This window comes from Fusarium solani (assembly GCF_023522795.1).
Source record: "Fusarium solani strain SB1 chromosome Unknown bctg00000010, whole genome shotgun sequence".
NCBI lineage: Eukaryota > Fungi > Ascomycota > Sordariomycetes > Hypocreales > Nectriaceae > Fusarium > Fusarium solani.
This window is the reverse complement of record NW_027072147.1, coordinates 986820-1011683: the sequence shown is the minus strand read 5'-3', so window position 1 is coordinate 1011683 and position 24864 is coordinate 986820. Positions and strand designations below refer to the sequence as shown.

The following is a 24864-nucleotide window of genomic DNA, read 5'->3' as shown; positions in this document are numbered from 1 at the left end:
GGCGGAGCAAGCCCCCGAGGCAGAGTGGAAGACTGTGGCTGTCAGTACCCGCTTCGCTTAATTAAACCTCAAAATGACAGGGCACGTGATACCACCCCTCCACCTGTGAAGTGGATCCTCCCCCACCGGCATTCAACTACCGGATGTAGACACGTTCAAATATCACCATGCAGCCCAGACGAGATTTTCGATTTGATCCCTTCAATTCCGACCAAGATCTCGGCATCCCTGATGACTTTGGCGATGGAATCCCTGACGGAATCGATTGGTCCAACCCCCAGAGCTTCCTCCAAGCCATGGGAGGTCCCATGCCCAAGATGCCCTCCCCCGCAGAGGTCAGGCGCGAGGCCAAGGGAAGATCTCGCGATATCTTCGCCGCTTACGACACTCTGAGCAAGATACTCCAGCGACACGAGGCCACGATCCAGAAGAGATGGTCCAAGAAGACAAGGCAGCAGAGACTGCAGATCCTCCTCAATGCCTGGCCAGGGATGCCACTCTCTCACCGCCCAGACTTTGAAGCCTTCCGAAAAGAATCCAAGGAGCAGCGGGAGAGGGGGACCAGATACAAGGATCACTTCATGTGGCCCTATATCAACCAGGAGGATCTCTCTCAGCCGAAAGTGATGCCATTGCTGCTCAATTCCAGAGGCCGTCATCCTCCCCCGGCGTTCGCTGCGGCCGACAACGACGCCGTGCATCTTGGTCTCGTATCCAGAGCATTGGTCCCCATATTTCTCAACCAGTATGTGTTGATTCTTCATGGGGCCACCACAGCAGATGAATACGGGAAACTGATTTCATGGGACGATCATCCTGATGCCTTTGACTGGATGCACACGCGAAAGCAGTTCCTCCCAGGAGAGGGGCTTATTGTCCTCGAGGTGCAAGACCGTCTGATGAAATTTCTTGTCGACTGCTGCCATGAGATCCTTCACGAAATCCCGGCAATCGACTTGATCAGTGATGCATATGGCGTTCAGTTGGAACCCCCTCTCAAGACGGATAACGACTCCTCTGGGTTCGCATCGCTGGCAGTAATGGCCGCAGAAGCTCCGTATAGACTCCCGGAGCGTCTTGATCTGGCAAGGCTCGAGTTTTTGCTCGAAGCCAAGAAGTCGGCAGCAGAGGATCACGTTTGGGCTCTTCGTGAAGATCCTGCCTACTTCGCCCATCAGTTCCTGGAGATCCAGGATCACCGACAGGAGATGCTCAAAGACACCCAAGGACGTTCACACCCTGTAACTAGCAAACTGCGGGAACATCTTCTCTGGGCTCGCATCACTGGGACCATCCTCACTGATGCTTACATCAGTCTCGAGTCCTTTACCGAGCTTCATCGACAAGCCCAGCATCTGCGTATTCTTCAGAACAAGTACAAGGCGGATATATCACCCACAAAAGACTTGCCAGAGGAGTACTTGGTCGGTCTGCTCCGATTTAGGTACTTTCTTGAGCAGATGGCAAAAGGTCCCATGGGGCAGCTCAAGATGGTGATCGCCTCATCACCCCCTATGCACAAGTTCTTTGTCCGCGAGCCCCCAGTTGACGCTGATTCGACAAAGATACTGATCAGGCTAAAGGCTGGGGTCAAGAGGAGCAAGATCGAGGAACATCTGATCTGGATCCTGCAGACTCTGTGGGAAGACGACTATAACTTGTTCTTGGTCGGCCTACCTCGCCTCATGGATGAGCTTGAACGTCTACTACAGTCAAGTCCCGAAGCGGACGCATTGATATCAGCACACGTGATTAAGATCCTTGGTGATTTGTCCATCATTGCTCAGTGTTCAAGGCAACTTGACCTCTACCAACCATGGGCTCAGACGTTCGAAAACGCATCAGTGGAACATCTGGATAGCTTCAAAGCGGAACACACTCGGTGGGGGGAGCCCTGGGCACAGCTTCTTCCTGCTATCAGGGAGCAGAACCTGGCCAGCGCTGGGAGACTCGCTGAGCCTTCTGGGGGCAAGTTTACTTACCCCTTTGACAAACGCCGGACGAGGGAGACGGTGAATGCGTTGAGGAGAGCAGAGGCCAACCTGGATGCCGTTTGGACCAAGATTGATGAGCTTTTGCGGTCCAAGGTGCCGGAGCTGCAAGGAACAGCTGTTCATCGCTTCCTTTCGAAACCGCGCATGCTCCGGAGAACTGCTGAGTGGATTGAACCGACGGCGCCGACCAAAGACAAGAAGGTCGCGGATCCTGACCTTGACACCTTGAACCGACCGCTTTCAAATGTGTTTTTAGATCATTCAGAGGATAAAGTGGAGGGGCCAAGGGCTCAACAAAAGGTCAAGACCAAGACTAAGGGCGTCTCATCCGCAAAACCTGCTACGGCACCTGAGGTTCCTGAACCTGAGAACCCGGATCCCCAACCAACATTCCACGTGGATGCTAGAACGCTCAAAGTATTCCGCACCCTGTTCTTCAACCCCGAGGTAAACTCGACTCCCGGCTCGGTTCTTTGGAACGACTTCCTTCACGCAATGGTGGCCACGGGATTCCAAGCAGAGAAGCTGTACGGCTCCGTCTGGCAGTTTTCGCCCACCACGTTGGACGTGGAGAGGAGCATCCATTTCCATGAGCCTCACCCCAAGGGTAAGATTCCTTTTGAGGTGGCTAGACGGCATGGGAGACGGTTGGCGAGGGCGTATGGCTGGTTTGGGGGAATGTTTGTCTTGAAGAAGAAGTAGAGCCGTGCTCTCTTGAAATATTGGGAAGCTGCTAGAGTCTTCTACTGCAGGCAGCAGAAAGGTTTTGAAAAAAAGGCCAATGTGTTAGCATTGGGATATGATGCTATGATGTGTTGACAATGTGTTCTTTATTATAGTTGAAGCCCGGCCCTTGATGGGTTAACTGAGCCAGAAGATCGGAAAACTGCTAGAGAGATGCATTTGAATCTCTATAATATGTGCCTCCGGGATGTCCTTCAGAGCTTGAGGGGGAAGTAGTATTCAAGGCTAACGGAAAGGAGAAGGGCCGTGAGTAAGACGATGACCATTCATGTATCACCAGACCCCCCGGGTATTGATCAAGAATAGTCATTGACACACCAAGGCATTGAAACCCAATCATCAAAAACCATACTCGAGAATAATAACTCTCTATGGCTGTTGCTAGGTGAATAAACGGCGCAAGCTTTACTATTGCGTTTGGGCCAAGATGCCACCCTTGCTGTTTAAGAGGAGGATGAACACCCTACCCGTTGCCTGCTTCCTCTTCTTTCTGGCGTTTAGAACTATCTTGATCCCCTTCCTCAAAATAGCGGCGCATGGCAATGGGGCTATGCAAAGTCGATCAATTGTCAAGATCCGCTCAGTGACCAGTCGGGGTTGGCAGGAAGATTGATCGATAGGTCGTACAATGCACGTCATGGGGCATCAACGACTACGAGACACTATGGGGCCTGTCTTTAGAGATGGCAGTTCATAGGAAAAAGGCTTCGGGCCTTGAAGAGCCACTGCGTCAACTCAGAGCTTCAGGCTTCCTGAGTGGGTGGCTCCTTTCAAAATCGATTGATGAAAACAGGTCGCTATGGCGGCTGGTTCACGAGAGAACTCGGTTCCCAGTTTGAGCGAGTCCTACACGCCTGTTTGCTCTCCAGCAGGGCGGGTCGCCCAGAGTGGACATAGGCCAGCACGAGATGGCAGAATTGCATCCGGATCGTACCCTGGCCTAATGACTGATGGGCACCCGATCGTTATCTTCAATGGCGAGTCCAAAAGAAGCTACCAGCCATAACAGCCAAAGATATAGTTATCAACATACGACGGCATCAAAAACTAAGACCGTAAAACACCGTAACCTAGTTACTTTGACCTTTTATGGCGGTAGCGATCGAATGGCCTCCGTCTGATGCTTCCATGGCTGCCGCCACAAAAAGTCAAAATAATTAGGTTACGGTGTTTTACGGTATTGGGTCTTGGTGCCGTCATGTATGGATGCCCGATCAGAGTCATGGAATCGGCAGTCGTTTCTTTGCTTGTGGTGGACTGAAGACAGTCATTTAACTAGTTGTTCAGTAATTCGGTAGTATGCGGATGTCATGTTTTCAGTTCTCTTGTTGCGGATCGGGCGGATATTCGGTCACTCCTTCTTTGAGGCGATACGGTGTTCTCTCCAATGCTTGGTTCTGGTGTATAATGTTTCGTTGATGGTCGAGTCGAACTAGGATTCTGGCTGCTCGATTTCCTCCTCTTGGTGTTAGAGCGCGACGGGGATTGCGGGGACAGTCTTCGAGAGGCTTCTTTAGCTGCGGATTTTGGATGAACGGGTGATAAATATGGCTGGGGATCGAGAGTTGGCGGTATGTCCGTGTTTTGGTCGACAAAATTGTCTGCGCTATGCTTGTTGCGTTGGGAAGAGAATTCGGAGACATCGTCTTCACGATTCGTCTCTTCCGAAACGCCAGATGTATCTGCCTCATCGCGTTCTATGCCGTCGATAGATTGCGGGCGCGGACGTTTCACTTGCGGCGAGTCGTCGGTATCAGAGTCCACAGAGTGTTTCCTCTTTCGTCTTATGGGCGTCTCGGGCGCACATGATTCGGGTGGCAGCGTTGTCGAGTCTCTTCCAAATGTTGTCGAAGGCGGGCACTCTCCATCACCTTCTGGTGGTGATGGAGGCAATTCGGCATGTTCTAAATCGCGGGAATCGGGGGTCGAAGGCTTCAAGCTGGCAGCTAGACCTTTGAGCAGCGAGCTTCGGGCGTTGCGCTCTTCGGATCGCAGGAACATATCTGTGATCAAGTTAGCCTCCCTTGCTGCACTGCGGTAGCAGCAGACTGACCCAGAGATGGCATCATGCCCTTTTCATTGGGCGCCAGAAGCGATGCGCAAAATGCGACGAGACAGTCTAGACTGGCATAGCGCTGGAGACGTAGACGATGGAACCGTTGGTTCTCGGCGAGTCGAGTGTAGCCCGAGAGGTGAAAGACGCCGATCTTGTCTTGCATATCCTTGAGTTCATCCAACCTCTGATCTCTCCTCTTCTGGAGGCGGGCGTAGAAGTCCTCTTTGTCGAGAGCCTGGCGTGCGATCTCGTTGACGTCGTGGTGAAAGGCGTCGGGGTCTTGGATGAACATGGGAACAGTGTTGAAGCGCTCATGGAGGTCCCCAAAGAGGTCGTCTTCGTCGAGGTCGACTTTCCAGAACGGCCACCGGTACTCGGCCTGCTCTTCGAAATTGACGCGTGGGGGGTTTCGCCAAGGCATGTTGACGATATCTCTCGGGATGATGGTGATGGTGACGGCGATAGCATTAAGTTGTGGAGCCGCGTGATGGAGCCTGGAGAGTTGGCGGTTTAATATTAGCCCGGTCCGATCGCCCTCCAGACGCCACTTGGGTGAAGAAATAAACGAGACACCAGAACCGTGAGGCACTCTAACTCGTTTTAAATATTGTGATGATGAGTAACTAAATTTTCATGAGATAATTTTAGAATAACAAAAGAATGTTATGAGATGAGTCAATCCTTACGTTAAGTTCTAGAGATTCTTAATAAGTTTAAGTGTATTTCTACACATGTGAGACTTTAGACATGCCGAGCCTAGCGCCATTGTGTCAGTATCCCTCTTTTTTGTCACCTGTTAGCCTTGCGTGCAAGTCGAGCATGGAGATCCAATCAACGCCGGCCTTTTGTGACCTGCTGAGACGGCGCACGGCATCAATCGAGGGTTCGTACATATCATAAGTTGTCCCCCCATGTATCGCCCCTCAAAGGATACCCAGCGCTGGCACAATGTCCAGAACGGCGCCGTCTGAAGATAATGGCTCCGCAACGAACCCATTTTCGTCTGGTTTCTTCGAAGCTCATCTCACCTCGGACCATATTAACGATGCCGCCCGGGCTGAGCCAGCCGCCCGTGAACCCCTCGGCGCGCCCATTGCGATACAAGACCTATCCCTCAGTGAGATACCAGCTGGAGCCGAAAATGCTCGTCTCGTCATATCTCCGCGTGGGCCCCCGCCACTAGATGACAGTGAAGCACTCGTGCCGTTCGGTCACGGAGAGCTGCTCGCTGTTCTGCAGTCTTCCAAGTCGGCCTGGTTTTCTCTCACCTTAGCCCCTGACCTTCAGTGCACCTTCTACTACGATCCAGCAAGTGACGATCTCGTCTTACGTAGCTCAAGTCGACAGCCGATACAAATTGGCCCCATCCAGGACGACGATGGCACCTCTGACCCGAGCCTGTGCACCCTGGAGTATCGCGATGTTCACCTTGTTTCGCCTGGCCCGTGGAGGATTTATTCAGCGGATCATGAAGTGCTTGTTGACTTTCTCGTTCTCCGACGGCGGTATCTTCTTGAGACACAGACGGGAGGAACGCAGGCTGGGTCGAAAAGGAAAGAAATCCTGTTGAGCGAAGCTCCGGCTAAGCGACATCGCATCGAGGCCGACATCATCGATCAGAGCATAGTGCTAATTAGCAAACCACCCAACGTAAGTGACGTAAACTCCAGCGTATTCAGGTGTATTTGATCAACTCAACCCTCTCAGAACCCGAGAACAGAGACCCCCCAACTGGAACTTGTCCGTACCGGCAACCCCCTGATCAGCCTCCAACCTGGGCAAGCGGTTTTTGTCACAGCCCCGGGAGAAGTCCCTCCAGCTGGAAATCATTCCCCCAAGGAGGCTGGCGCTTCATATGCTCAAGCTATGCTCGAGAGCTATTCACTCCTCCATATGCGGGACATTGCTAGCACCAAGGGGTTTGCGTCCGTCTTCAGCGCTCGCCACGGCGTATTTGGCGATACAGCAGTCAAGGTTATCCGGACCAAGCAAGCTTCACAGTATTCTTATATCCCGACCATGGCTCAGAACTGGAAGCACGAAGAACAGATCCTGCGGAAAGTCAAACATGTCAGTGAATCATATTATCCATATCCCGGCCGCATATGTATTCATTACTAACACTGCGAAGCCGTCCATCATTAGGTTTTTCGGGTCGGATGCTCGCCTCTACTCTATATATATGGAGCACTTGCCCTTCCCGGATCTTAACGCGTGGAGGAACCGACCCCATGATCACTATTTTGTCGGCACTGCTGATGATGCTGAGCGCATCCTTCGTGATATGGCCTCGGCTCTCGAATACCTCCATGGGCAAAACATCCAACACAACGATATCAAGCCGGGGAACATTCTCTACGACCGTGAGCGTGGTCCTGTCCTCATAGACTTTGGTCTAGCATCTTCACAAGGTGGGCAGCTATGTAGCGGCGGCACACCGTGGTACGTGCCACGCGAGTTCATCGACAATCTAGAGCGGGGGCCGAAAAGCGACGTTTTTGCCCTCGGTGTGACTATGTTATATCTGCTGAGACGGACCCCGCTGCCTGATACCACCCAGCGTGGCTGGATAATCTACAAGGCCCCTCGAGAGAGTTCGGAGACGACGCATATGGAGGCATGGCTATCGAAAGTGGTGGCGATGCGGTCTGAGCTCGACGGGGCTGGTCATATTGAGTCTCTAGTAAGTGACATGCTGAGTCCGTCACCTCGTGATAGAAAATCGGCAAAAGAGATTGTAAAGGCGATGTTACAAGAATAGTGAGAGGCTGCAGGGTGGGAGTTAGACTCACAAATCCACTCTGCCGTCTGTTTAGGTGCCCCTCAACTTGATCCAACTGCTAAATTCTACTTTCTCTTCCCTCGCAATCATGTTCAGACCCCAAGCTCCGCTGCATTTTCGCGTCTGTAGATGGCATGACCCTGGCCCAGCTCCTCAGGTGGCTTTGGTGATGGCATCGCCTGGGACATGTCTGGCGCCTCAGATTTCCCGCAACGACCTCTCCTCAGCAGCCTGCTTCTGTTGTAGTCTTAAGCGCAGCAGCAGGCCAGTCGCCATTGGCGCACACTCTTTCCCGGCGCGTAGTGATGTGGCCAAGGCCCCTATAAGCAGGTCACACAGGTTTTGCACTGGCCGGCTTCAATTCCGCTTCAATAGATTCGGCGCGGTAGATCCGTTCCTTATGGTGGCTGTGGGTTTGTATATGCAGAAAGCGGAGTTTCGAGGAGCAGGCTGGCGTCTACCAGTCTTTGTATAACGAAGCACAAATAGTTAATCAAGTCCTATTCTATTCCCGTTTTCGTTCCAAACTGGTCAACTTCTCCAAGCATAGGGCATGCAAGTCGTGGCACAAGTCGGGCTTAGTCTCAAATGACTTAGGCATGAAGGATATGTCAGGCCATAGATGTGCCTCGGCGAGCGGAACGACGTCAAGTGGCGGTTTTCAAGAAGATCCTTCAAGTCATGCCGCCCCGGGGATGCGGCAAGGCTCAGGCGTCGCCCCGAGGCCATTGATGATGGTTAAACGATGAGGCTCAATGCACTTGCTCAACCAACACTACGGTAACCTTAAGCGCGAAGGGGGTACATCGGCCAGTTCGGCCGAGCCAGAGCTTGGGGAGCTGCGGCATAGCCAAAGTGTGTGCCGGAATGTCGTGCTTCTGACACCAGGGGAAGCCGCCTTGGGCAAAGAAACAAACTTCTTCCATGTCTTCTGATGGGCTTGCTCCTATCGGACGTTTTGTAAGAACAGCTACAACTCAAGGATGCTTTGGGCTTTCAATAACAGAGACATCTTGGTTGAAGCGCGACTGGGCGAGGACGCAGAGAATGCTTGGGTCGTGAGGCGACTTGCGGTTGTCATTACGATTGGAGTGGCGAGTAGTCAAAAGAAACAAATAAAAGAGAGAGATAATAAGTCCTTCATGGACTTGCCTGCACGATGGTATGGGTTTTTCTAAGTTACTTTACGTAAGGTATTGCAACATGGCATACTCTCACGACCCTAATCATCTGCCGCGTAGGTATGGGATATCTGGTTCAAATAAGCTCGACCAATAGGCTAACACTTTGCCGAGATGCAACTGCTGCCCTATCTCTAACTCCATAGCCCAGAGAGCTAGATATATATAAAGTGGGTATCTTGTTGATTCTTGACATGATGACTTCTCCTCTCATTGAAGTTGAGTCCCGAGCAAGAACGGAATGCTCAACTGTGGCACAATCAAGTTGTCTTGGTTCACATAACATCGCATTGTTTATATATGAATTCTAACCTTCAACTCAGGGTTTCGTTCCATGGCCGCCAGGTTTGATGCTGGAAATCTGGCATGCACCTCACCTCACGTGGAGGCTCCAAGACCCAGTCTATTCTGCTACTCTCCTCATCCTGCTCCTGAACCATCTGCGACACGTACCCCTTGAGGTTTTTGATGTCTTCCCCGCGCTCGTCCGAGTATTCTAGGTTTACCGTTGGCACGACGGCAATCTTGCGATATCCCCTGAACCAGAGATCCTTGCAGAACAGCTCTGGTTCACCCTGGAAACACTCGCCCTTGTCGCCGTGAGGAGAGCGGAAGCGAAGTCCATGGAGCAGAGGAGCTGCAGTGAACGCGGTAGCTCCATTCCAGCAGGCAAATACCTGGAAGGGCAGGTGACTGTTGTATCGGTCCTTGGTTTCTGGGGCATTCCAGAAAAGATTCCACGCCGAGTTCCAATTGCCATCATCGCCAACTCGGAAGAACGAGTCGCCCGACAGAGCTCGAGCGACCCAGATATCATAAAAGGTGGGATCATTTCCCACATAAGTCCAGTCCATCGCGCAGGTCATGTCAGCGCCAATGTTGCGTCGCTGGAGGACGAGCTCAAGGAGGTCTTCGGGGCAGGCAGCCACATCGTTGATAAACAAGACAATGGTCTCTTCCGTGACTGCGACTTTTTGCTGATATAATGGCCTGAGTGCCAGGTTTCGTAATTCAGCTAGCTTCTGAATGCGGTCGCCCTTGGACGGGTTGACTTTTGACCTATTGTAAATATAGGTCACGCCGAGGTCCTTAAGAATGGGACGCAAAGCGAGAAGAACATCGCCTGTTCCATCTGGCGAGTTGCCCTCCACTATTGAAAGGGCGCAGCGATGCGGACCCAGGAAGCGGATGGCTTCGACAACACTGCCTAAAAGGCGTGGGAGAAGGTGTACGCATTCGCGCAAGTTAAGGGCGAAGAAGTAGTCAATTCGGTCGCCCAAAGCATTTTCTTGGTCGTCTCGCTCTTGCCGCACTTCTTGGAGAACCTTGTATCTCTCTTTATCTAGCGCAGGGCACTCAAGTCGTGGGAGGTCTGTCGCAGTGGGATCGAGGATGGCTGATACATAGCGAGAGATCTGCTCGGCTGAAAGGATGGTTCCTACAATCCGTGAGAACTTTGCTCCTTCTGGTCCGAGTACAAATGCTCACCATTTTTTATTGAAGGGGCAGATGAAGCCGTCGCAGGCGGAGTGGAGGTGCTTGCTGGAGGGACGAGGGTTGGTGTGATCGACGCGCTTGGCGTAAAGGCACTCGTTTGTTCGGGGTCTGAGACTGGCGTCGTAATCGAGATCTTGGTGGGGCCCAGTGACGATTGTACCGGTTCGTTCTGGAGCGGAAGATAAGTGTGGGAGATGCGACTCAGATGATCACGACCCAAGTAGAGACTCGTGGCGACGAAGAGGAAGCAAAGAGCCGGCACCACCAGCACCAGCACAAGCTTGTGACGCATGGCTGTCTCGGGATGTTTTTTAACAAGTTCATTGTTGAGCAGAAGAGGAGCGGGGAAATGAAGAGGGACTTGTACGCGCAATGACCACAGGCAGTGAATAGCTGCATGAATGCTACCCAGCAATTAACTTTGCTGAGACATCTCGTTTCAGGTACAGTACCCTCTGTCCACGGTATCGAGCCTATGAGAAGCCGGCGGGCCCCTGTTGCCTGTTCAAGTTTCACAGAGACTAGCCATTGGAGGTCATCAATCCTTGTCAGTTCTTCGAGTTCGCGCTTGCGTGACTTGCATCATCACATCGGATGGGCGCATGGCATCACGCCTTTTCCAAGATGGAGGTAGTCTGATTGGTTGTACCCTGGATGTAACTCGGCAAGACACGCTTTTATCATGCTTGCGCGGAAGATTTTCACGGGAGTCCCCGTCGTGCATCGCGGGAAGAGATCCATTTTCGACGCGTTCGCCATCGATAAGCGCTCCACATCCCTGCTTCATCACAAATTTCTCAGTCGAAGGTCACAACTTTAGCCGCGAAGAGGTCGCAAATCCGCTTCTACCGGCTGTGACAGTCCCTCAGTTGGTGGGTTTTGCCGGTGACCTGACAAGGACTTGACCTCCAGCCGAGCCATCGGCTCATAGGCAACAGAAGTTGGATTGATACCAAGCGTTAGGAACGGAAGTTCAGATCAGCTTTCCATGTTCATTGTCAGAGTAGCTAAAGTGATCGTTCTGAAGTCTAATTGTGTCGAGGTCTCCAACTTGTCCCTCAGGGCAATACCCTCCTGTTCGCGCTTGTGAAATGGATTCCGCGCTTAACGCCTACAAATCTGCAAGCCATTGGATATGCTCTGCCCCCATGGTTAACCGCTGAGTCTAATTATGACGCCATTATCCCGGTATGGAGAATGTCGATTGTGGACAGCTGAATGTGGATGTTACCTCAACTGAGACATCCCGGTTGATGATCAACTTGGCCAAGACGTGGGTTGAGAGGGATGAGAAGCCCCCGAACATAGGCACTTTTTATAATTCAGAAGACATGGGAAACCCAAAAATAAGCTCAAGTGCGTTATTAACAGATAAACTCTCCTCCGGCCATTCCTAGCAGGAAAAATCATCATCTTCTTGACGTTTCGACCTGGTGTAGGGTACACTCTCGACTGACCATCGGTCCGATGATGTTCCCCACCCACACGAGCCAGGTGTTGAGTCGGCGCTTAACGCGAAACTCAAAATATTCTCCGTCTTTGACCCCTGGAAACAATGGAACGAGCCTCCCAGAGCCAGCCGGATGCCATCGCCGAGGGCAGGCGCATCTACATAGGCACGACAATCCTGAGCCTAGACTCGGGCCTTAAAGGCTGACCATTTGAGCTCAGGTAACCTCCCTTACGAGGCCAAGCCCTACGACGTCGAGGAAGTCCTCTCCAACAATGGCTTCGGCAATCTGGACAAGATTCACATCTCCATCGACCCTGTTAGTGCCCGGAACCCGGGTTACTGCTTTGTCGACTTTCCCGACCGTGAGACTGCTCAGAATGCTCTTGAGTCGCTGAGCGCAACTATTCGTGGACGGTCCATCAAGGTTGGTCCTTGTGAGCCCAAGAAGCCTCGACGTAACTTTGGCGATGAGCCTGCTACTTCTCGTCGATGGGGCGACTGGCGCACCAAGTCGGAGGAAGGCGGGGTTCCTATCGGTCAACTCAACAACAAGGGAGAGGAGAAGGGTCCTTACTGGGCAATGGATCACTTTGACGATGCCATACGCAGCGAGGAGGTTCGGAGGCTGTATGTCGGTGGTCTGGGCAAGATGATTGACCAAGCTCAACATCAACGTGAAATCACCGAGATTTTCACTGGCTTCAACCCGTATGCGACACCTCTACCTGGAGGGTATGTCCTTTGGCTGACATGTGTTAGAACTGCAATTGGCAAGCGAATCACACCCCATGAGAGCACCAGGGCACAGCCTGGTAGACACCACTACTGCTTCGTCGACTTTGAAACCAAGGAGGAAGCTCTCGCCGCAGCCGACGCTCTGAACGGCACCACCACCACCACAGGGGGCCCGCTCAAGGTGTCTCTGGCGGAAAAGACCCCCGCAAAGCTGGTGGCTCGGCATCCAGATAGGAGGAATGGTCGTCGGGTGTATGACAGGGCTAACGCGCGTCCGGGGAACACTGGATCTGAAAATGCGGCGGAAGCGAGTAATGCTATGGCATCCAATAACTGGCGTAGAAGAGATTAGAAGTGCGCAGCAACACCTTCAGTGTTTGAACTCTCCATTGAGACACGAGGAGAGTTCGCTGAAAGGTGATATATACGTTAGAGAGTTAGTGAGTAAACGCTACAAGCACTATAGTTACGAAGGGCTGCCAAATCACGGGTCTGATTGGTGATTCCCTATGATACAAATGGCTGGGAAAGTGGTTACTTGTAGGGACACAATCGTTTTTCTCGTTTTTAATGTGAGGGCCTCATGATGTGCCCCGGTCTTGTCCGCCTCTAGCCTGGCTGGTGGAGGCGTCTGACTGGACCATGGGCAAACACAAACAGGACCCTTATGGATTCTCATGAAATTATGATTTTCGCTATTCTTTCCGACTTCTTCCAATTAGGAGCAACTCGTTCAACGACTTCTCTGGAGGTGGCAAGCCATCCAGTCCCAAATTGCAGCCTCGAGTTTCAACGAATCACAAGCGTCCAAGGCGTGGTGGCAGAGTGGTCTAATGCGATAGACTAGAAATCTATTCTCTTCGGAGGCGTCTGTTCGAATCAGGCCCACGTCGAGCTTGTTTTTTTGCCAAATATCACCAGAGTTGTTGGTATTTTTCTCTTTTTGCTGTCATCAACAAGCTTTTCTTGTCTTTGGTAGTCTCACCTCAGCTGCGTAGAACTCCAGGAAGCTTGTTTCTTTCCCTTATGTGAAGGTATACCACATAGGCAACTATTGGCGAAAGTCAACCCAAAACTACTGCCCTCAGTCAACTCTCAGTCAACTCTCTAGTCCAGACAGGGCAGGAGATGTACCTACTTCTAATTGCTTACTTCTGTACCTGGATGGCGCGCTTGCCACTTCCCAAACCTTGTGCAGGAGAATTTGATATCGATGTTGGTGTTTCGTAACGTTACCAGTGACAGCTGAAAGTGAGCACCAATTTAGTAGGCCCACAATGATGTCAGCATGACCATCGCTTGTTCTACCCGATGCTGTCTCAGAATCGGCCAAATTAACCGAAGTCTGTGATCCAAGGATTCGAAAGAAGAGTATTTGCCCTCAAGAAAGGCGGGGATGAGACCTCTAATCTTATTCCCGGTCGCTGCACTCTGTAAGCGAGCGTGTTGGATGATGTTCCATGTCTCCGATCCTACTCAGCTCTCAGTGTCGTATGTGTGTATAACGGTGTTCCGTGACACTCCTCGCTACTGAATAGCAACCTGGGGTAATAACTGACTCGAGTCCCTCCAGAATGAGGATCATTATGAGTCGTTCGCATACGGGGTTGTGGAGAAGGTTAAATGGCTGCCTGAGCCTTCAGCAAGGATTCAACCATCAACCAACACCGAATCACGAACACCGAAGCTTAAACCTACCTCTCTCGTTCCTGACCTGGTGATCTGGATGCTTCACATTCCCTGATTCGGCAGGTGATGTAACACCCGTCCAACATCTTGCCCAGGGTAGAAGTTGCAAGCACCACTCATGCTGTGATGACCTTGGTCGGTTCCCCACATGGAGCAGGGAACGGGTTCCCTTCCCCAGCCTTTCCATGTCGATCTCTGGGGCCTCCATGTTCCCCAAGCCCGGCATGTTTCCGAAATCATGTACTGGTATACATGAAGAATGTTTGACATTGGGGCAACATTATATAAATCAGCTCAATCTGCTGTAGGATCGTCACTCTGCTTTTTAGACATAATCAACACCAAGTTCACCAGTCAAGATGCGGACTTGGTTCGGCCGCGGCAAAAAGCTGCAACTCGCAGTAACATCATGCTGTCTCTGCGCCTTCGTTCTTTACGGGTACGACCAAGGGGTTTTTGGTGGTATTCTTGAAAACGAGGACTGGCTGAGACAGTTCAACCATCCCGGCGATACCCTGACCGGCTTCATCACGTCGAGCTACAATCTCGGTTGTCTGGTGGGCTGCTTTGCCAACTTTTTTGTTGGCGAGAAGCTCGGTAGACGACGGACGATTTGGCTCGCTATGGGGTGGATTATTGTTGGTGCTGCTTTGCAGACTACTGCGTTTACTCGTGGGCATTTGATCGTGGGGAGAATTGTTACTGGTGTTGGAACTGGCCTCAAGACGTCTACCGTCCCAATGTGAGCATACTTTCAAAGAAACAAGTTCAGATTTGCTAACCCTGATAGGTATCAATCTGAGCTTTGCGAAGGCACAAAGAGAGGCCGACTCGTCTCTGCCGAAGTCATGTTTGTCGGTATTGGCATTGCCTTCGCCTACTGGTGGGACTTTGCCTTTAGCTACGTCGGAGGCGCCTTCGCATGGCGATGGCCCCTTGCCTTCCAAGCCGTCTTTGCCTTGTGGGTTATCGTGGTTGTCTTTGGTATCCCAGAGTCACCACGTTGGCTTCTCAACCACGGCAACAGGGAAGAGGCAATCGATGTGCTATCGGCAGTCTACGACAAACCTGTTGACCACCCGGATATTCTCCGAGAGGTAAATGCCATCGAAGCGGCTCTTTCCATGGAGGCCGAGGCTGAAGGAAGTGCTTCGTGGGCGTCCACCTTTCGCAACGACAAAGTCAGCACCCGATATCGAGTCTTTCTCGCTTGGTTCGTGCAGTTTATGAATCAAATGGGAGGTATAAATTTGGTCGTATATTTCATATTGAGTAAGTGCGACCCGTTGTCTTGTGTCTGAAGCTGTTTCTAATTTCGTGAAGCTGTCCTGACCGACAATGTTGGTCTTGAACACCGGCTCGCCCAAATCATCGCCGGATGCATCCAGCTCATGTTCCCGATCGGCTCGCTCCTTCCCTCTTTGGCTCTTGACCGTATGGGTCGTCGGTCAACAATGATGTGGGGATCTGCAGGACTCTGTGTCTCGATGCTCATGGTTTCTGCTCTGCTGTCTCAGGCCGACGACACTGCGAGAGGAAAAGCATTTGCCTCTGGATCTATTGCCTTCTTCTTCACTTACATGCTTGTCTTTGGAGCTAGTATGAACTGTGTTCCTTGGGTCTATGTGCCTGAGATTCTTCCTCTTCATGCTCGAACTAGGGGAACGGCTATTGGCGTGAGCTCAAACTGGCTCTGGAACTTTACAGTTGTAAGTATTTGATACATGGATCTTCTAAAACTAATAGAAACTAATGATAGAAATTAGGTCATGATTACTCCCATCATCATCAACCGTCTCAAGTGGAAGGCCTACTTGATCTTCATGGCAACCAACCTGGTCTTTATCCCCATCATCTACTTCTTCTACCCCGAGACCTCGAACCTTGCCTTAGAAGAGGTTGACTACATCTTTGCTCGTGGAGAGAACGCGGTGGAAGTTGCTCGAGAAATGCAAAAGGAACTCGCCAGAGAGGGACGTTTGGATGTTGAGAGGTCCCTTGGTGGGAAGACTGAGCCGAGCGCCTTTGTTGACGGGACGGAGAAGCAGGCTGAGACAGTGGAACATGTCAGCCCTTAGTGTACTTGGCAAGTAAAGCTTGATCTTTTTTGGAACTCGGGTATATGGCTCCCGAGGGTCATTGATGATCACGGAGGCGGAAATAGCTCTAGGTGCTGTGGGGAGCCAAGAGCGAAGGCTTGGTAGTCACTTTTCTTGTTAAATATAACTATCTTGCAGAAAGGGAATATTATGTATCCCATTAAAGTCGTTGAATAAGTAGCTTCTTCATTCTTGGAGACACGGTCGGGCATTATAGTTTACAGACGTGGCGATGTGTGCAAAACTTTCAGCAGATAAATTCCCTACGGCCTTCTAATGAAGCTATTGCTGTCCTATGACTGTACTTTGTAGAAGTTCTCCTTAGGTCATAGCAGCCCTGAGCTAAGAAGTTGATGCGCCACGTCTCGTGGACGTGGGGTGTACCTGCGACGCTTGATGAATGCTGTTGTTGCGTTGAAAGGCATTTGGCTATGATGACTTTGTTGTGCTGATGTCCGTGTTTCCATTGATGAGCTGGCTTGACCTATTCCTAGGGTATGGAAAAAGGTGAAAAAGCTGGTCGAGTGAATCAAGGATGGATCATCACCGATCATTGTTAAACACCAGGGACAGACGTATACTTCAACATTGTCATATCGATAAACACTAAACTACGCAATAGCTAACAACTCAAAATGTCGCGTACGTGATGCAAACTCTTCTCTGATGCATATTCTTTTCTCCCTCGCGTGTCGCTTAAACAGGCAGAACAACCTTGACACCCATGTACTCTCGCTGGTGCATAAGCTTGCCATCAATCAGAACCTGATCAGCACCGACCCGGTTGCGCACGGTATCCGTGGGATCCGTACACGTCGAGATCTGGATCTCGCGCCATTGACGGTTTGTGGGGACGAGCTGGCCCTGCGATGTGCGCTTCTTGAACTCGGAGTAGACGCCCTGGTCTTCGACGCAGCCCTCGCGCTGGATGAGGGGAGAATCTGGAGGTTGTGTTAGTATGTGGGATAGCTGGAGTTATGTTGTTGGGTGGTTTACCTTTGGCGGGTGTCATGCGGAGGTCGCCGACGGAGCTGTTGAATAGAACGAGAGAGAGACGCTCTTGCTGGCGCTGGTCGATGGGAGGCTTGAAGACACGGTGACGAGTAGCCTTGAAGTGGCCACCAGAAACGATCTCGAGAGTATCACCAATGTTGATGACAAGAGCACCAGGCTTGTAAGGAACATAGTACCACTTCTCATCCCGACCCCAAATCTGAAGACACGAGATAGGCACAGAGAACAGCAGCGTCGTCAAGCCAAAGTCTGTGTGTCCATGCATGCGCAGACCCTTGGAAGCCTCCTCGGTAGTCTTTTGCACGGGGCGGAACAGAGCGTGGCGGAAGTATCCCTCGCCGGTCGGGCTGCCGTGGGACTGGACATTCTCCCAGAGGTAGTCGTCGGGGAGCTCGAGGACGCGGGAGAAGAGGGTGAGGAGACGGCGGTTGACAGACTTTGTGAGGTAGTTGGCAAAGGCCTCGATCTCGTCCATGAAGGGGTGGAGGCACGTAGGGACGCGACCGTTGACGTCCTCCCAGTCGGGCTTGTACCAATTGAACTGCTCGATGCCATCAGGGGGGCCACGCTCGCGCTGGACACAAAGGAGTTAGTCATAATGCATGGGTGAAGATGGGAAGGCGTATGTGTACCTTGAAGCCGTAGGGATGCTTGTAGCCGGACCAGACACCGGTCTCGGGGTGGAAGAGCAGGCGTTCCTTGTCTTCCTCGGTGATGTTGTGGTACATGTACTGCGCAATAGAGAATTGACGGTGGAGCTATACCTTGTCAGTCGTCATGAACTCTTGCCCAATGCTCTGTCACATACCTGTTCTAGCGAGATACCATAGTTCTCAAGAAACAAGAAGCCATCATCGCGGATAGCCCGCTTGACCTGCTTGATCAGGTCCTCAACAACAGCAGGATCCTCCGAGTCAAGCAGCGAGAGGTCAATGCTTGTGAGCTCTGCAAAGTTCTCCTTCTCCTGCGTTACCGGAGGGGGAACCCATTGAGGGACAGAGGGCTTGCCAGGGAGGTCGGCGGCGGGGGGGTTGAAGGGTGCGGCGGGAGCCATTGCTGCTTAGACTTGTGTGATTGATAGAAGAGGTGTGGATGGATGGTTGGTTTGGTTTGCCTGATGCTAGAGATAAGATGGTTGAATCGCGTTCTTCTTATACATCTATGAGCTAGAGACGGAATTAGACAAGCCGTCAAAGGCTTCAAGTCTAGCCGGCTCCTCGGATTCGAGCTCCGCCACCAAACGAAGCAAAGAAAGGGTGTAAGCCAAAGATCCGGTGTTTCCAGCTTGCCGGTCGCGTGCAACTCCTCTACCACATCGATCGGCACCCAATACCATCTCCGACGCATTGCTTTTGCTCCTCCTCCAATGCCGACCAACCTCCTCCCCCAATGTCTGTCATGCATCTCCTCCGCCGCTATCTATCGCCCCCTCCGCAATCTCTCCTCCTCCCTCCGCCGATGATCTTGCCCATACCTGCCGAAAGCGGCTAGTGCCCCCGGGCCACGGAGGATGGGAGGAGCTCCTCCCGGACCCTTGACCACGGGCCCGCTGAGCTCCTCCGAGATAAGCCACAAGATCCAATCGGTAGTCGACCGATTGAGACTTAAAAAAGCGACAGAAGAGACAAGGGATACTCTTCTTGTTCAGCATCAAGCATTCTAGACCATCTCACGATTATCACGCCTTCATCGTACCACCTTTCACACCTTCACACCCTTACACCTCAGCAACCATGTCGCGCCAACTCATTTCCAGCGAGAAGTTCCCTCCTAAGCCCCACAACTGTAAGTCGAGTGTGTCTTGGCTCTCTTGACGGTTTGCTAACATTGACAGGCCCCGCTACCAAGGTCCCGGGTCTTGTGTTCTGTGCTGGTCAGACTGCCACTGGAGAGATTAAGCAGGCCACGGTACGTCTTACCCTTGATCAGCTACCGAACAAATCACTGACTTGATTCCAGAGAACTGTGCTTCAGAACCTCAAGGAAGTCCTCGAGCTTTCAGGATCTTCCCTTGAGCAGGTTGTCAAGTACAACGTCTACCTCGCCGACATGAAGGATTTCGCCGCCATGAACGAGGTCTACATCGAGTTCCTTCCCAAGCCCATGCCCTCGCGATCTTGCCTCCAGGCTCTTCCCCCTGGTGATGGCACTGTTATCGAGATTGAGTGCATTGCTCAGGCTTAGAGTGTGGGAAATGGATATAGTAAAAGATAGATAGAAAGGAATGCATTAATGTTTTTCGTCACAATCGTCATGAGCCGCCTTGCACAACTATTTATGTTACCATCGTGCCTCTTTAGCGAAAAAATTAGCCTTGCAAACTCTTTCGTGACTAAAAAGTTCCCTGTCTTGTGTGGTTTGAGGATATCGTTGTTTATCAATGTATCATGGCTCCCCTGTCCTGTTCGATTTGTAGTTATTGAAAGAGGAAGCAGTCTTTTACATGCTCTCAACCCATTGATAGAAAAAGGAGAGATGGCAAGGTCTCTACTATCTAATACTAGAAGAAATACTGCCCTATCCTGAAGTTACTGGAAAAAAAGACATAGGCAGCTCTCTCTAAGGGGCATGTGCTAACCTGTACCATACTAACTGCGCACAAGCCTTGATAGGACTAAAATTGTGCTTTTGCATATCACAAGCTTAGTAAGGGTCCTATTGTTTAGTGGTTATGACGTCGGATTTTGATTACTATCAAAAAGCCTTCCGAAGACCCCGGTTCGAACCCGGGTAGGACCTCATATTTTTGCGTTTTGACCACTGATTGATTTGCTTCACAGCCCATGTCAATGATCGAAAATCGAGTCTTTTTGTCCTCCCTTTTCTTTTTTACGTTTTTCGGCTCTGTTGGTTCCATAGATGCTCGAGACATCATTACTACGCGACCGTGGTATGGCGCAAGTCCTTAGGAATTCCACGTTCTGCGCCATCTCAATGTCTACCGGCACGAACCCACCCATGCTACCGATCAGGCCATTCTTTAGGTTCCATCGGAGGATAAACCCCCTCGGAGACACCGGAGAACCCCGTCCCCCATGTCTTTTTTCACGAGGAGCTCGCCGGTGACATGAATCGACCCAAATTTCTTGTCTTTTGTTCTTTGTGTTATACATTTAAGCTGTGGTGACCTACTTATTTCTGTAATGAATCTAAGCATCCCATGATGATCTTGCCCAACTGCCACCGCTGCCTTCGCCCGAATACCTTTCTCGCCCACGCCAGCGCGCCTTCAGCGTCTCCATCCTCGACCCCCACAGCCTGCATTGAACCCAACATGCTCCCCGAACCAGCTGCCAGGCAATCATGAACGCCTTGTACGCATACAGCGTTATCCACGGTGCCTCGGCGTCTGGCTCAATTGTTGCATCGAGATAGCGCAAGAACCAGTCGACATGGGGCTGTATTGTCTTGGCAGTGTTGGATTCGCACAGAAACTCGCAAGACGGCGCCAGGTAGCTCAGCTGATGCAGCACCGCATCCATGCTTCCTCCCACGATACCCCCGGTATGCGACGGAGACCATATCTGCACCTCAATCATGGCCGACTCCCATGTCGCTTCACACAATGCCGCATGCACTACGTCTGTCGATTCGGGTTTCGAACGGATAAAAGGACCGAGCGCCAGGAGTGATGACCGTAAGGGTTCAAGTCGTTCTGTGCTGAGCATTCCCGTCATTGTACACCAGCCAGAGATCTCTTGTGCGCTCGAGACGAGAAAGTGAGTAATGTTGATGGCGCCGTACGGGTCGAATGCTGGGAGAGAGCTGAGATCTGCACCTGACAAGAACCGTCGAACAGCATCCGGATATTGGACCGACGTGCCAGAATTCCCCGCGACCAGCTTCCGATGCGCCCATTCGACCGAAGAAGACGCTGTCCAGTGGTCTTCTGGACATGGTAGCTCGTGCTTGATCTCCAAGTGTGAGAATTGGCGAGGGATTGACAAGAGCTGGTACCACAAGGTATCAATCTGATGGGCAGCAAACAACGTCCGCTTATGCGATTCGGTTCTGATGAATTCCCGCCATAATGAATCGAGGTCCTTGGTCGTCGTTGGCTCCGTCGGTATCGGTTGCGACAATCCGCTTGCTCGGGCAAGCGAGATCATCTTGGAGTGCGTCTTGAGGGCATACGCCGAGTTGTTTCCGCAGAGATACATCATGGCGTAGATCTGGAGTAGCAAGTATGCCTGGACCATGGAGACATTATGTGCTGGATCATCGGTTTTGTCCTCATCGGCGAGGACGACAGTACGCGCTCGATGGAAGCACCGCTCGGATAAGCTCACTCCTGATCCCGGCTGACCAACACAGTCCGGGTCTTCGCCGTATTGGTAGGCGATACAGAGCATGCTAAGTAGTAAGTGGTTGGAGATGTGGGCGGCGTCAAAGGTAGGTTGGTGGAGGAAGGGTACGAAGTGGGAGATGTGCGTAAAAAAGAGTTGGCAGCCATGTGCAATTTGTGAGGTGGAGGGCGACCAGTCCTCCTGGGCTTGTGTGATGTCAATTGATCCGTATAATAACCTCTCGGGGCTGCCTTGGTCGAAGCTGAAGCCGAGAATGTTGGTGCCAAACGGAGCAGAGTGTGGTATGGTGACGGCATCCATCTGGGCATTGCTGGCGTGCTCGAGAAAGTCGGCACCCAGTAATTGCAGGTCGGCCGAGCCTTGGACGATGGAGGTGATGCATGATGAATCGCTGATGGATGTTGGTAATGTCAATGGAGCCGTAACAGTCTGGGTATGATCGCCGTCGGTGGTGGAGGGCGCGACGGCAAGGGTGATTGCCTCTGGGTTCTGGTCATTCTGATCGAGCCATATCCCGCTATCCATCTCCAAGTCATCTTGGTGGCTCTGCGCGGGCGAAGCAGATGAGGCCTTGTCGCCCTGAGATCTCCCATCACCCCCCTGCGAAGGCGGCGTCGGTGCCTGCAGGTCTCGTTGTCGCTTCCCCTTGGAGCGCTTCTCCAGATGACCCATGTGCTTTCGCTTCATGTGGCGATGACGTAGATCGGGGCGCGAAAAGGTGGCAGAGCAAAGTTCGCAAGGGAGAGAGGCCTCGCTGGGGGAGCGCGTGTGAAGCGCAGCATGACGCTTCAGGTTCTCATGGCGGGTGAAGCGACTGGAGCAGACAAGACATTGGAATGGCTGATAGGAGGATCTCCTCTCGACGGCGGGAGAAGCAGGTATGGCGGAAGCGAGGGCGATATTCCCGGCGTGCGGCGATGCCATTTTTATCGTTGTCTGTTCCAGGTGAAGATGCGGGCGGAGAGAGACTCGACCGGGTCGGGTTGGACAGGCGCAGGTGACGCTTTCCCTTTCCCCCAGACAATTCGCTTGCCTTCCCCGCAATCTAATAGTGGAGCCTTGACTTATCTGCTGATCCACTCCGGTGGTTCTCCTATCTTTTTCGCGCCTTTTGTCATTCGTTGTTTGGAGAGTCTTATCACGAGGGACGCTGAGTAATTTCACTATCGATGGGTCTGTTGATAGCGTATCTATGCGTGCTATGCAAGAATCTTTATCCTCTATTCAATTCTCCTTTTCTTTAACTTTCGGTCCGATATATATCCCTCAAAGTCTCTTCCTGAGTGGTGCTTCTCAGCGGTGTGCCGACCCCGTTGCAACCCCAAACCGGCATCGTTTCTAGTCCCTATCTCCGCACCCGGACCGCTAATCTGTATTCCGTCGGTTCCTCGGCCCATGACTTTGAGATCATGAATTTTGACAATTTGCATTCACAACTTTGAGAGTGGCATATTACGGGGTTTTGATCCAACACTATTGGCTCTAACTAGAACCTATGTAACGGGAGACCGTCCGAATTTACAAGCTGACATGGTCTAACGAAGAGAAGAGAATTCCTACTACACCCAGCACTCCGGGACCTGTTCCGATACGTTTCATCAGTACATCTCGTAGCGCCAGCCGAGCTGAACCATCTCCTCGGTGACGCCGCCCTTGACAACCTTGGCAATCTGATCGGGATCACCCGAATCCAGGCGCTTGTTCTCTCGGAGCACCAGCCAGCGGTAAAACGTGATGGTGCCAGCAAACAAAAAGGCGCAGCCCATCAGAGTGCCGAATGCAGCGTAGAACTGAGGGGGGCGTAGTAGAGGTATGAAGCCCAGATGTTGGATGTGCCACCGATGGCATTGACCAGGGCAGAAGCGGCCGCTCGCTTGGTGACGGGTCGTGCAAGATGGAGGTTGATTGTCTTGAACAGGACGAGCTGAGGACCGACCGAGGCGAATGGCAGAATCATCATTGAAAAGTACCGGGCGGGAATGTTGAGAGTCGACATGGGGATGATGTACATGCCGATCGCAATGGCGATGCATCCAAGAATGATGGGATACGCCGTGTTCTTGCGGTCAGAGTACCACATGAGAACCCAGTAGACACCGCCAGCAAGGACGTAGGGAGGTGCGGTGAGAAGCAGACTGACGGTTCGGTTGAAGTTGAGAGACGCGACAAGCGTGGGGAAGTAGTTGGCGATGGAACCCTGAGCCTGAGAAAGCATGTTGCAGAGGATGAGAAGCAGAAGCTTGGGATCCTTAAGAGCACTGGTGAAACCCTTGAGGGTGCTCTCCTTTTCGGTACCCTCAGCTGCACCCGCGTCGGACTCGACACGCCAGACGGCGAGATCACGCTCGAGCTGGGACAGGATTCGGCTGTTGTAGGGGAACTCGGGCATGAAGAAGGCGCAGACGAAACCAATTCCAACTGTAGCAGAACCTTCGATGATGAAAAGCCACTGCCAGCCGCGAATACCATGAGCACCATCGAGCTGGAAGATTCCGGCAGCAAAGAGACCACCGAACGCGTTGCCGACTTGCTGGGCAATGTACAGACTGGCAATACGCTTTCCGAGCTCAGTCTTGGTGTACCAAGCAGAAAGGTAATATATGGCTCCAGGGAAGAAGACAGCTTCAGAGACACCTAGGATGGCACGAACAGCCAACAGTTGTCCGTAGCTCTTGACAGCAGCTGTGCAGGCCGAAATGGAGCCCCAGATAACAACAGCGCAGCAGATATACAAGCCCGGTCGAGCAATCCTCGAAATAATGAGGTTGCTAGGGATTTGGAAGGGAAGGTAACCGACGAAGAGGATCGAGATGGAGGTGGCGAATTGCTCGGTTGTCATGTTCAGGTCCTCGGTGATGCCTTGAAGTTTGGCAGCGGCCAAGTTCTGGCGATCGATATAGTTGAGAATGTAGAGGATACCGATGATGGGAAGGATGATGAGATCGATTTTTCGAACGAGCTTCTTGTTCATGGCGGACACTTCAGCTTCGCTGAGGTGAAGGAGGGACTCTGGCATCCGCTGGTAGGCGGTGCTGGTGCCCTCGGCATGGGACGAAGCAGGCCGTTTGGCATCCTCCAAGGTGGCGGTCGTCATGATGACAAGTGCAGTTGGATAAAAGAGATGTTGAAAAGGTGAAGGATGTTGTGAGAATGAGTTGTGAGTTGTCGTCGGGCAAGCGTGGTATATATCGACGAACGAGTCAAGAGATAACGCTTATCTCGCCCACTAGTTCGGCGTTATCTTGCCAACTCTAGGGAAGACGACGAATGATTGAGACTCTTTTACAAAAGGATCTTGATTTGTCGATATCAT

The 24864-nt window shown here is 51.9% G+C and overlaps 10 protein-coding genes across 10 annotated transcripts; 5 read left to right on the top strand and 5 right to left on the bottom strand.

The window, feature by feature from the left end:
* Positions 1–167: 167 nt before the first annotated feature.
* On the top strand, positions 168–2696 carry MRS44_014386 (uncharacterized protein; the record flags this gene model as incomplete). Its single annotated transcript, XM_046284775.2, has 1 exon — positions 168–2696. One exon carries the CDS (start codon positions 168–170, stop codon positions 2694–2696), a length of 2529 nt encoding a protein of 842 aa, XP_046127484.2.
* A 1350-nt stretch (positions 2697–4046) lies between these two features.
* Positions 4047–5215, bottom strand: MRS44_014385 (uncharacterized protein; the record flags this gene model as incomplete). The annotated part of the gene is made up of 2 exons (XM_046284776.2): positions 4047–4741; positions 4792–5215. 2 exons carry the CDS (start codon positions 5213–5215, stop codon positions 4047–4049), a joined length of 1119 nt encoding a protein of 372 aa, XP_046127485.2.
* A 527-nt stretch (positions 5216–5742) lies between these two features.
* Positions 5743–7446, top strand: MRS44_014384 (uncharacterized protein; the record flags this gene model as incomplete). Its single annotated transcript, XM_065618386.1, has 4 exons — positions 5743–6444; positions 6502–6864; positions 6926–7301; positions 7355–7446. The coding sequence occupies 4 exons, from the start codon at positions 5743–5745 to the stop codon at positions 7444–7446; spliced, it is 1533 nt and encodes a 510-aa protein (XP_065474458.1).
* Positions 7447–9071: 1625 nt separating this feature from the next.
* MRS44_014383 (uncharacterized protein) lies at positions 9072–10546 on the bottom strand (the record flags this gene model as incomplete). The annotated part of the gene is made up of 2 exons (XM_046282414.2): positions 9072–10195; positions 10246–10546. The coding sequence occupies 2 exons, from the start codon at positions 10544–10546 to the stop codon at positions 9072–9074; spliced, it is 1425 nt and encodes a 474-aa protein (XP_046127487.2).
* Positions 10547–11444: 898 nt separating this feature from the next.
* MRS44_014382 (uncharacterized protein) lies at positions 11445–12794 on the top strand (the record flags this gene model as incomplete). The annotated part of the gene is made up of 3 exons (XM_065618385.1): positions 11445–11610; positions 11926–12415; positions 12467–12794. The coding sequence occupies 3 exons, from the start codon at positions 11445–11447 to the stop codon at positions 12792–12794; spliced, it is 984 nt and encodes a 327-aa protein (XP_065474457.1).
* Positions 12795–14490: 1696 nt separating this feature from the next.
* MRS44_014381 (uncharacterized protein) lies at positions 14491–16209 on the top strand (the record flags this gene model as incomplete). The annotated part of the gene is made up of 4 exons (XM_046282415.2): positions 14491–14873; positions 14922–15403; positions 15455–15840; positions 15898–16209. The coding sequence occupies 4 exons, from the start codon at positions 14491–14493 to the stop codon at positions 16207–16209; spliced, it is 1563 nt and encodes a 520-aa protein (XP_046127489.2).
* Positions 16210–16926: 717 nt separating this feature from the next.
* Positions 16927–18298, bottom strand: MRS44_014380 (uncharacterized protein; the record flags this gene model as incomplete). The annotated part of the gene is made up of 4 exons (XM_046284777.2): positions 16927–17171; positions 17227–17818; positions 17877–18002; positions 18053–18298. The coding sequence occupies 4 exons, from the start codon at positions 18296–18298 to the stop codon at positions 16927–16929; spliced, it is 1209 nt and encodes a 402-aa protein (XP_046127490.1).
* Positions 18299–18977: 679 nt separating this feature from the next.
* Positions 18978–19428, top strand: MRS44_014379 (uncharacterized protein; the record flags this gene model as incomplete). The annotated part of the gene is made up of 3 exons (XM_046277338.2): positions 18978–19029; positions 19079–19152; positions 19204–19428. 3 exons carry the CDS (start codon positions 18978–18980, stop codon positions 19426–19428), a joined length of 351 nt encoding a protein of 116 aa, XP_046127491.1.
* A 965-nt stretch (positions 19429–20393) lies between these two features.
* On the bottom strand, positions 20394–22475 carry MRS44_014378 (uncharacterized protein; the record flags this gene model as incomplete). Its single annotated transcript, XM_046277339.2, has 1 exon — positions 20394–22475. One exon carries the CDS (start codon positions 22473–22475, stop codon positions 20394–20396), a length of 2082 nt encoding a protein of 693 aa, XP_046127492.2.
* A 674-nt stretch (positions 22476–23149) lies between these two features.
* Positions 23150–24645, bottom strand: MRS44_014377 (uncharacterized protein; the record flags this gene model as incomplete). Its single annotated transcript, XM_065618384.1, has 2 exons — positions 23150–23341; positions 23404–24645. The coding sequence occupies 2 exons, from the start codon at positions 24643–24645 to the stop codon at positions 23150–23152; spliced, it is 1434 nt and encodes a 477-aa protein (XP_065474456.1).
* Positions 24646–24864: the final 219 nt, after the last annotated feature.